This window comes from Salvelinus fontinalis, chromosome 17 (genome assembly GCF_029448725.1).
Source record: "Salvelinus fontinalis isolate EN_2023a chromosome 17, ASM2944872v1, whole genome shotgun sequence".
NCBI lineage: Eukaryota > Metazoa > Chordata > Actinopteri > Salmoniformes > Salmonidae > Salvelinus > Salvelinus fontinalis.
The window spans coordinates 9,507,132-9,518,489 of record NC_074681.1 but is presented as its reverse complement, the minus strand read 5'-3'; the positions used below and the strand labels follow the sequence as shown (position 1 = coordinate 9,518,489).

Genomic DNA, 11,358 nt, shown 5'->3' with positions numbered 1-11,358 from the left:
TATATATCTATCTATCTATCTATCTATCTATCTATCTATCTATCTACCTGTCTATCTGCCTGTCTACCTATCTATCTATCTGCCTGTCTACCTATCTATCTACCTACCTGTCTATCTGCCTGTCTACCTATCTATCTACCTACCTCTCTATCTATCTACCTACCTCTCTATCTATCTACCTACCTCTCTATCTGCCTGTCTACCTATCTATCTGCCTGTCTATCTATCTATCTATCTATCTACCTACCTACCTACCTGTCTATATGCCTATCTACCTATCTATCTACCTACCTGCCTATCTGTCTACCTATCTATCTACCTACCTTCCTATCTGCCTGTCTACTTATCTATCTATCTATCTATCTATCTATCTATCTATTTATCTATCTATCTATCTATCTACTTGCCTTCCTGCCTGTCTATCTATTATACAGTGGAATGGAATTGATTTAAACTGTATAGTATTCTGGAATTGGTTTAAACTGTATAGTATTCTGGAATTGGTTTAAACTGTATAGTATTCTGGAATTAGTTTAAACTGTACAATATTCTGGAATTGGTTTAAACTGTACAGTGTTCTGGAATTGATTTAAACTTTATAGTATTCTGAATTGGTTTAACCTGTACAATATTCTGGAATTGGTTTAAACTGTACAATATTCTGGAATTGGTTTAAACTGTACAATATTCTGGAATTGGTTTAAACTGTACAATATTCTGGAATTGGTTTAGGTACATTGAACCCTGGAGACCACAATATGTCCTGCTTGAACAACGATGTATTTTAGTTTCTATCTCTGAAACGTGATACAGTTGAAGTTGGAAGTTTACATACACCTTATCCAAATACATTTAAATTCAGTTTTTCACAATCCCTGACATTTAATCCTAGTAAGAAATACCCTGTTTTAGGTCAGTTAAGATCACCACTTTATTTTAAGAATGTGAAATGTCAGAATAATTGTAATAGTAATAATCTTTTATTTATTTCATCACATTCTCAGTGGGTCAGATGTTTACATACACTCAATTAGTATTTGGTAGCATTGCCTTCAAATTATTTAACTTGGGTCAAATATTTCAGGTAGCCTTCCACAAGCTTCCCACAATAAGTTGGGTGAATTTTGGCCCATTCCTCCTGACAGAGCTGCTGTAACTGAGTCAGGTTTGTAGGCCTCCTTGCTCGCACACACTTTTTCAGTTCTGCCCACACATTTTCTATAGGATTGAGGTCAGGGCTTTGTAATTGCCACTTAAATACCTTGACTGTGTTGTCCTTAAGCCATTTTGCCACAACTTTGGATGGTTGCTTGGGGTCATTGCCAATTTGGAACATTTGCGACCAAACTTTAACTTCCTGGCTGATGTTTTGAGATGTTGCTTCAATATATCCACATAATTTTCCTCCATCATGATGCCATCTATTTTGTGAAGAGCACCAGTCCCTCCTGCAGCAAAGCACCCCCACCACATGATGCTGCCACCCCCGTGCTTCACGGTTGGGATGGTGTTCTTCGGCTTGCAAACATCCCCCTTTTTCCTCCAAACATAACGATGGTCATTATGGCTAAACAGTTCTATTTTTGTTTCATCAGACCTGAGGACATTTCTCCAAAAAGTTCAATCTTTGTCCCCATGTGTAATTGAAAACTATCTGGCTTTTTTTATGGCGGTTTTGGAGCAGTGGCTTCTTCCTTGCTGAGCGGCCTTTCAGGTTATGTCGATATAGGACTTGTTTTACTGTGGATATAGATACTTTTGCACCTGTTTCCTCCAGCATCTTCACAAAGTCCTTTGCTGTTGTTCTGGGATTGATTTGCACTTTTCGCACCAAAGTACGTTATCTCTTGAAGACAGAACTTCCTGAGCGGTATGACGGCTGCGTGGTCCCATTGGGTTTATACTTGCGCACTATTGTTTGTACAGATGAACGTGGTACCTTCAGGCGTTTGGAAATTACTCCCAAGGATGAACCAGACTTGTGGAGGTCTACAATTTTTTTTCTGAGGTCTTGGCTGATTTCTTTTTATTATCCTATGATGTCAAGCAAAGAGGCACTGAGTTTGAAGATAGGCCTTGAAATACATCCACAGGTACACCTCCAATTGACTCAAATGATGACAATTAGCCTATAGCTTCTAAAGCCATGATATCATTTTCTGGAGTTTTCCAAGCTGTTTAAAGGCACGGTCAACTCTAGTGTATGTAAACTTCTGACCCACTGGAATTGTGATACAGTGAATTATCAGGGAAATAATCTGTCTGTAAACAATTGTTGGAAAAATGACTTTTGTCATGCACAAAGTAGATGTCCTAACCGACTTGCCAAACTATAGTTTGTTGACAAAAAATGTGTGGAGTGGTTGAAAAACTAGTTTTACTGACTCCAACCTAAGTGTATGTAAACTTCCCGACTTCAAATGAGTTAGTTACCACAATTGCATTCTGTGAAAGTGTGTATATTTTCCCCATGACTGTAAAATCAATGATGTCGCTCTTGCTGCTGGTGAGTCTCTGATCCACCTCTACGCAGACAACACTATTCTGTATACTTCTGGCCCTTCTTTTGACACTGTGTTAACAACCCTCCAGGCGAGCTTCAATGCCATACAACTCTCCTTCCGTGGCATCCAATTGCTCTTAAATACAAGTAAAACTAAATGCATGCTCTTCAACCGATCGCTGCCTGCACCTGCCCGCCTGTCCAACATCACTACTCTGGACGGCTCTGACTTAGAATATGTGGACAACTACAAATACCTAGGTGTCTGGTTAGACTGTAAACTCTCCTTCCAGACTCACATCAAGCATCTCCAATCCAAAGTTAAATCTAGAATCGGCTTCCTATTCCGCAACAAAGCATCCTTCACTCATGCTGCCAAACATACCCTTGTAAAACTGACCATCCTACCAATCCTCGACTTCGGTGATGTTATTTACAAAATAGCCTCCAAAACCCTACTCAATAAATTGGATGCAGTCTATCACAGTGCCATCCGTTTTGTCACCAAAGCCCCATATACTACCCACCACTGCGACCAGTACGCTCTCGTTGGCTGACCCTCGCTTCACACTCGTCGCCAAACCCACTGGTTCCAGGTCATCTACAAGACCCTGCTAGGTAAAGTCCCCCCTTATCTCAGCTCGCTGGTCACCATAGCAACGCCCACCCGTAGCACGCGCTCCAGCAGGTATATCTCTCTGGTCACCCCCAAAACCAATTCTTCCTTTGGCCGCCTCTCCTTCCAGTTCTCTGCTGCCAATGACTGGAACGAACTACAAAAATCTCTGAAACTGGAAACACTTATCTCCCTCACTAGCTTTAAGCACCAGCTTTCAGAGCAGCTCATAGATTACTGCACCTGTACATAGCCCATCTATAATTTAGCCCAAACAACTACCTCTTTACCTACTGTATTTATTTATTTTGCTCCTTTGCACCCCATTATTTCTATCTCTACTTTGCACCTTCTTCCACTGCAAACCAACCATTCCAGTGTTTTTTTTTTACTTGCTATATTGTATTTACTTCGCCACCATGGCCTTTTTATATTTTTATTTATTTATATATATATTTTGTTTGCCTTCACCTCCCTTATCTCACCTCACTTGCTCATATTGTATATAGACTTATTTTTCACTGTATTATTGACTGTATGTTTGTTTTACTCCATGTGTAACTATGTGTTGTTGTATGTGTCGAATTGCTATCCTTTATCTTGGCCAGGTCGCAATTGTAAATGAGAACGTGTTCTCAACTGACCTACCTGGTTAAATAAAGGTGAAATAAAAAAAATAAAAAAAAGTTGTATATGGGAACGACCGCCCATCGCCGATCGCGCCACCTCAAAAGCTAGCTAATGAGGAGACACAAGCAGGACACTGCGGTCTGACGAGTATGTTTCACACATTCCCTCGTGCTACATCCGTACATACAGCCTGGTTATTATAATCTGACCGGAAGAAAATTATCTTCTACCTGATAATAATTGGTCTAGAACCTTTGAGTCTTCTCATCTTAAATTGTGTGTATTTGTTTATTTATTGATGTGAGTCCACACCGATGTATTTCAGTGTCTATGACTTCGTTGTGGGTTTATATAAAAACATAGTACCTGTCTTTGATCTTGTTGGTTCTCTCTACTTGGTCGATGTCCATGCGTATCTTGTACTTGACGTGACGCGGCACGGTAGTGGTCCAGGGGTAGACATCCAGGAAGACTAGCCCTGCCCAGAACTTATTCTCCTCCAATAGAAAGAGAGCCTGGTGGGTCAGCTGATCCTCGTCTGTATGGGGCATGAATTTATCCAAACTGATACACTGGATGAGGGGAGAGGAAGGTGGGGAAGGAGGGAGCAAGGAGAGGGAGGGAGGGAAGGAAGGAGGGAGGAGGGGAGAGGGGAGAGGGAGGTGGGTATGGAGGGAGGAGGGAGGGAGGAAGGACGTGGGGGGAGAGGGTGAGAGGGGAGAAATAGGAGGAGAGAGAGATTAATTTGTAGTGTAGCAGATTGTGTCGGTTAGAGCATGTGTTTGACCGTGAACGTAGCTTTGACCAATTTGGAATGGATTAGCAGCATAGCCCAGTGTGTGAATGAGTCACAGTGTCCAGCAAACACTTCCTATCATGATATTTACTAGAACACTCCACTGACAATGCTGAGAGACATTCACATACACACACAAAGGCCTTGTGAATCTCTCTCTCTCTCTCTCTCTCTCTCTCTCTCTCTCTCTCCCTCTCTCTCTCTTTCTCTCTCTCTCCCTCTCTCTCTCTTTCTCACTCTCTTTCTCTCTCTCTCTCTCTCCCTCTCTTTCTCTCTCTCTCACACACACACTTCCATCAACACCACCCAACTCTTACCCCCTAACCCGGAAAATCAATTAGAATTCACTGTATATATTGGAACGACAGAGCGAGGGAATTAAATAATGAGGACTGGATAGAGCCAAGCTGTCTGTTATAGAATAGGCTGGATAGAACCAAGCTGTCTGTTATAGAATAGGCTGATAGAGCCAAGCTGTCTGTTTATAGAATAGGCTGGATAGAACCAAGCTGTCTGTTATAGAATAGGCTGGATAGAACCAAGCTGTCTGTTTATAGAATAGGCTGGATAGAACCAAGCTGTCTGTTATAGAATAGGCTGATAGAACCAAGCTGTCTGTTATAGAATAGGCTGGATAGAACCAAGCTGTCTGTTATAGAATAGGCTGGATAGAACCAAGCTGTCTGTTATAGAATAGGCTGATAGAACCAAGCTGTCTGTTTATAGAATAGGCTGGATAGAACCAAGCTGTCTGTTATAGAATAGGCTGATAGAGCCAAGCTGTCTGTTATAGAATAGGCTGATAGAACCAAGCTGTCTGTTATAGAATAGGATGGATAGAACCAAGCTGTCTGTTATAGAATAGGCTGATAGAACCAAGCTGTCTGTTATAGAATAGGCTGATAGAACCAAGCTGTCTGTTTATAGAATAGGCTGGATAGAACCAAGCTGTCTGTTATAGAATAGGCTGATAGAACCAAGCTGTCTGTTATAGAATAGGCTGGATAGAACCAAGCTGTCTGTTATAGAATAGGCTGATAGAACCAAGCTGTCTGTTATAGAATAGGCTGATAGAACCAAGCTGTCTGTTTATAGAATAGGCTGATAGAACCAAGCTGTCTGTTTATAGAATAGGCTGGATAGAACCAAGCTGTCTGTTATAGAATAGGCTGGATAGAACCAAGCTGTCTGTTATAGAATAGGCTGATAGAACCAAGCTGTCTGTTATAGAATAGGCTGATAGAACCAAGCTGTCTGTTTATAGAATAGGCTGATAGAACCAAGCTGTCTGTTATAGAATAGGCTGGATAGAACCAAGCTGTCTGTTTATAGAATAGGCTGATAGAACCAAGCTGTCTGTTATAGAATAGGCTGATAGAACCAAGCTGTCTGTTTAAAGAATAGGCTGGATAGAACCAAGCTGTCTGTTATAGAATAGGCTGATAGAACCAAGCTGTCTGTTATAGAATAGGATGGATAGAACCAAGCTGTCTGTTATAGAATAGGCTGATAGAACCAAGCTGTCTGTTATAGAATAGGCTGGATAGAACCAAGCTGTCTGTTATAGAATAGGCTGATAGAACCAAGCTGTCTGTTTATAGAATAGGCTGATAGAACCAAGCTGTCTGTTATAGAATAGGATGGATAGAACCAAGCTGTCTGTTATAGAATAGGCTGATAGAACCAAGCTGTCTGTTTATAGAATAGGCTGATAGAACCAAGCTGTCTGTTATAGAATAGGATGGATAGAACCAAGCTGTCTGTTATAGAATAGGCTGATAGAACCAAGCTGTCTGTTATAGAATAGGCTGATAGAACCAAGCTGTCTGTTATAGAATAGGCTGGATAGAACCAAGCTGTCTGTTTATAGAATAGGCTGATAGAACCAAACTGTCTGTTTATAGAATAGGCTGGATAGAACCAAGCTGTCTGTTATAGAATAGGCTGATAGAGTGATTTACTCTATTTTATGTGGTGAGTCCAGGGGTTCCATTTCAATGTGAGTCCCGTACACAAAAACAACATAGGAAGGGATGGTTCACTCCCACCTATTCAACACTTTCTCATGGACCACACAAAGACAAGCTGGTAGAGCCATGACAGTAGGCCTGTCACCCTGCCTCTCCCCCTGCCTGTCCCCCTGCCTGTCACCCTGCCTGTCACCCTCCCTCTCCCCCTGCCTGTCCCCCTGCCTGTCCCCCTGCCTGTCCCCATCTGGTCCCCCTGCCTGTCCCCCTGCCAGTCCCCCTGCCTGTCCCCCTCTGGTCCCCCTGCCTGTCCCCCTCTGGTCCCCCTGCCTGTCCCCCTCCCTCTCCCCCTGCCTGTCCCCCTGCCTGTTCCCTCTGGTCCCCCTGCCTCTCCCCCTGCCTCTCCCCCTGCCTGTCCCCCTGCCTGTCCCCCTGCCTGTCCCCCTCTGGTCCCCCTGCCAGTCCCCCTGCCTGTCCCCCTCTGGTCCCCCTGCCTGTCCCCCTGCCTGTCCCCCTCTGGTCCCCCTGCCTCTCCCCCTGCCTGTCCCCCTCTGGTCCCCCAGCCTGTCCCCCTGCCTGTCTCCCTGCCTGTCCCCCTCTGGTCCCCCAGCCTGTCCCCCTGCCTGTCACCCTGCCTGTCCCCCAGCCTGTCCCCCTGCCTCTCCCCCTGCCTGTCCCCCTGCCTGTCCCCCTGCCTGTCCCCCTCCCTCTCCCCCTGCCTGTCCCCCTCCCTCTCCCCCTGCCTGTCCCCCTCTGGTCCCCCTGCCTGTCCCCCTGCCTGTCCACCTCCCCCTCCCTGTCCCCCTGCCTGTCCCCCTCTGGTCTCCCTGCCTGTCCCCCTCTGGTCCTCCTGCCTGTCTCCCTGCCTGTCTCCCTGCCTGTCCCCCTCTGGTCCCCCTGCTTGTCCCCCTGCTTGTCCCCCTGCCTGTCCCCCTGCCTGTCCACCTCCCTCTCCCCCTGCCTGTCCCCCTCTGGTCCCCCTGCTTGTCCCCCTGCCTGTCCCCCTCTGGTCCCCCTGCCTGTCTCCCTGCCTGTCCCCCTGCTTGTCCCCCTGCTTGTCCCCCTGCCTGCCCCCCTCTGGTCCCCCTGCCTGTCCCCCTGATTATCCCCCTGCCTGTCCCCCTGCCTGTCCATCTCCCTCTCCCCCTGCCTGTCCCCCTCTGGTCCATCTGCCTGTCCCCCTGCCTGTCCCCCTGCCTGTCCCCCTCTGGTCCCCCTGCTTGTCCACCTGCCTGTCCCCCTGCCTGTTCACCTCCCTCTCCCCCTGCTTGTCCCCCTCTGGTCCCCCTGCCTGTCCCCCTGCCTGTCCCCCTGCCTGTCCACCTCCCTCTCCCCCTGCTTGTCCCCCTCTGGTCCCCCTGCTTGTCCCCCTGCCTGTCCCCCTGCCTGTCCACCTCCCTCTCCCCCTGCCTGTCCCCCTGCCTGTCCACCTCTGGTCCCCCTCTGGTCCCCCTCCCTCTCCCCCTGCTTGTCCCCCTGCCTACCCTTAAGGAAGCAGAGTCAGACTGTGAGTGACTACCCTTGTGGAGGCAGAATCAGACTGTGAGTGACTACCCTTATGGAAGCAGTCAGACTGTGAGTGACTACCCTTATGGAGGCAGAATCAGACTGTGAGTGACTAACCTTATGGAGGCAGAATCAGGCTGTGAGTGACTACCCTTATGGAAGCAGTCAGACTGTGAGTGACTACCCTTATAGAAGCAGTCAGACTGTGAGTGACTACCCTTACGGAAGCAGAATCAGACTGTGAGTGACTACCCTTGTGGAGGCAGAGTCAGACTGTGAGTGACTACCCTTATGGAGGCATAGTCAGACTGTGAGTGACTACCCTTACGGAAACAGAATGAGACTGTGAGTGACTAACCTCATGGAAGCAGAATCAGACTGTGAGTGACTACCCTTATGGAGGCATAGTCAGACTGTGAGTGACTACCCTTACGGAAGCAGAATCAGACTGTGAGTGACTACCCTTATGGAGGCAGAGTCAGACTGTGAGTGACTACCCTTATGGAGGCAGAATCAGACTGTGAGTGACTACCCTTGTGGAGGCAGAATCAGACTGTGAGTGACTACTCTTATGGAAGCAGAATCAGACTGTGAGTGACTACCCTTAAGGAGGCAGAATCAGATTGTGAGTGACTACCCTTATGGAGGCAGAATCAGACTGTGAGTGACTACCCTTATGGAAGCAGTCAGACTGTGAGTGACTACCCTTGTGGAGGCAGTCAGACTGTGAGTGACTACCCTTATGGAGGCAGAGTCAGACTGTGAGTGACTACCCTTATGGAAGCAGAATCAGACTGTGAGTGACTACCCTTATGGAAGCAGTCAGACTGTGAGTGACTACCCTTGTGGAGGCAGTCAGACTGTGAGTGACTACCCTTACGGAGGCAGAATCAGACTGTGAGTGACTACCCTTATGGAGGCAGTCAGACTGTGAGTGACTACCCTTATGGAGGCAGTCAGACTGTGAGTGACTACCCTTATGGAGGCAGAATCAGACTGTGAGCGACTACCCTTATGGAGGCAGAGTCAGACTGTGAGTGACTACCCTTATGGAGGCAGAATCAGACTGTGAGTGACTACCCTTATGGAGGCAGTCAGACTGTGAGTGACTAACCTCATGGAAGCAGAATCAGACTGTGAGTGACTACCCTTATGGAGGCAGAATCAGACTGTGAGTGACTACCCTTATGGAGTCAGTCAGACTGTGAGTGACTACCCTTATGGAGGCAGAATCAGACTGTGAGTGACTACCCTTATGGAGGCAGAATCACACTGTGAGTGACTACCCTTATGGAGGCAGAATCAGACTATGAGTAACTACCCTTATGGAAGCAGAGTCAGACTGTGAGTGACTGCCCTTATGGAAGCAGAATCAGACTGTGAGTGACTACCCTTGTGGAGGCAGTCAGACTGTGAGTGACTACCCTTATGGAAGCAGAATCAGACTGTGAGTGACTACCCTTATGGAAGCAGAATCATACTGTGAGTGACTACCCTTATGGAAGCAGAATCAGACTGTGAGTGACTACCCTTATGGAAGCAGAATCAGACTGTGAGTGACTACCCTTATGGAGGCAGTCAGACAGTGAGTGACTACCCTTATGGAGGCAGAATCAGACTGTGAGTGACTACCCTTCTGGAAGCAGAGTCAGACTGTGAGTGACTACCCTTATGGAAGCAGAATCAGACTGTGAGTGACTAGCCTTCTGGAAGCAGAGTCAGACTCTGAGTAACTACCCTTATGGAGGCAGAATCAGACTGTGAGTGACTACCCTTATGGAAGCAGAGTCAGACTGAGTGACTACCCTTATGGAAGCAGAGTCAGACTGAGTGACTACCCTTATGGAGGCAGAATCAGACTGTGAGTGACTACCCTTGTGGAGGCAGTCAGACTGTGAGTGACTACCCTTATGGAGGCAGAGTCAGACTGTGAGTGACTACCCTTATGGAAGCAGAGTCAGACTGTGAGTGACTACCCTTATGGAGGCAGAATCAGACTGTGAGTGACTACCCTTGTGGAGGCAGTCAGACTGTGAGTGACTACCCTTATGGAGGCAGAATCAGACTGTGAGTGACTACCCTTATGGAGGCAGAATCAGACTGTGAGTGACTACCCTTGTGGAGGCAGTCAAACTGTGAGTGACTACCCTTATGGAGGCAGAATCAGACTGTGAGTGACTAGCCTTCTGGCAGCAGAATCAGACTGTGAGTGACTACCCTTATGGAGGCAGAATCAGACTGTGAGTGACTACCCTTGTGGAGGCAGTCAGACTGTGAGTGACTACCCTTATGGAGGCAGAATCAGACTGTGAGTGACAACCCTTATGGAGGCAGAATCAGACTGTGAGTGACTACCCTTATGGAAGCAGAGTCAGACTGTGAGTGACAACCCTTATGGAGGCAGAATCAGACTGTGAGTGACTACCCTTATGGAGGCAGAATCAGACTGTGAGTGACTACCCTTGTGGAGGCAGTCAGACTGTGAGTGACTACCCTTATGGAAGCAGAGTCAGACTGTGAGTGACTACCCTTATGGAGGCAGAATCAGACTGTGAGTGACTACCCTTGTGGAGGCAGTCAGACTGTGAGTGACTACCCTTATGGAGGCAGAATCAGACTGTGAGTGACTACCCTTACGGAGGCAGAATAAGACTGTGATTGACTACCCTTATGGAGGCAGAGGCAGACTGTGAGTGACTACCTTTATGGAGGCAGAATCAGACTGTGAGTGACTACCCTTATGGAAGCAGTCAGACTGTGAGTGACTACCCTTATGGAGGCAGAATCAGACTGTGAGTGACTACCCTTATGGAGGCAGAATCAGACTGTGAGTGACTACCCTTGTGGAGGCAGAATCAGACTGTGAGTGACTACCCTTATGGAGGCAGAATCAGACTGTGAGTGACTACCCTTGTGGAGGCAGTCAGACTGTGAGTGACTACCCTTATGGAGGCAGAATCAGACTGTGAGTGACTACCCTTATGGAGGCAGAATCAGACTGTGACACTATTTAGTTATCATGTCATTATTCATTAACCCTTACCTCTCCGTACTGGTTGAACATGCGTACGGCCTGGTCTGTGAGGTTGAAGACGTTCCTCCAGTCGAAGCTGGGCATGTTCTCCTCTCTGTCCTCCTCAAGCCCGTTGTACAGGAAGTTGAGGATGTCTTTAGAGGAGAACTCAGTGTCCTCCAAACTCCTGTCTATTAGATCTGCTACCGTGGGGTTTCTGACGGTGTCCTGCAGGGGCAGGAGAGAGAGATCATTTCATTTACTGGAAAACCGCACTGCACATTTACAAGTGTGTGCTGCTATTTTGGCCACCTTTCTCTTGACACC

General features: G+C 47.1%; 1 protein-coding gene across 1 annotated transcript in view; it reads right to left on the bottom strand.

The window, feature by feature from the left end:
* LOC129813677 (retinal-specific phospholipid-transporting ATPase ABCA4-like) overlaps positions 1-11,358 on the bottom strand; it is a 115,317-nt gene that overhangs the window by 67,805 nt on the left and 36,154 nt on the right. Inside the window, exons 11-12 of the mRNA XM_055866079.1 lie at positions 11,062-11,259; positions 4,116-4,321 (exon numbers count right to left, since the gene is read on the bottom strand). Coding sequence (XP_055722054.1) covers positions 4,116-4,321; positions 11,062-11,259 — 404 coding nt within the window. The remainder of the gene's footprint in view (positions 1-4,115; positions 4,322-11,061; positions 11,260-11,358) is intronic.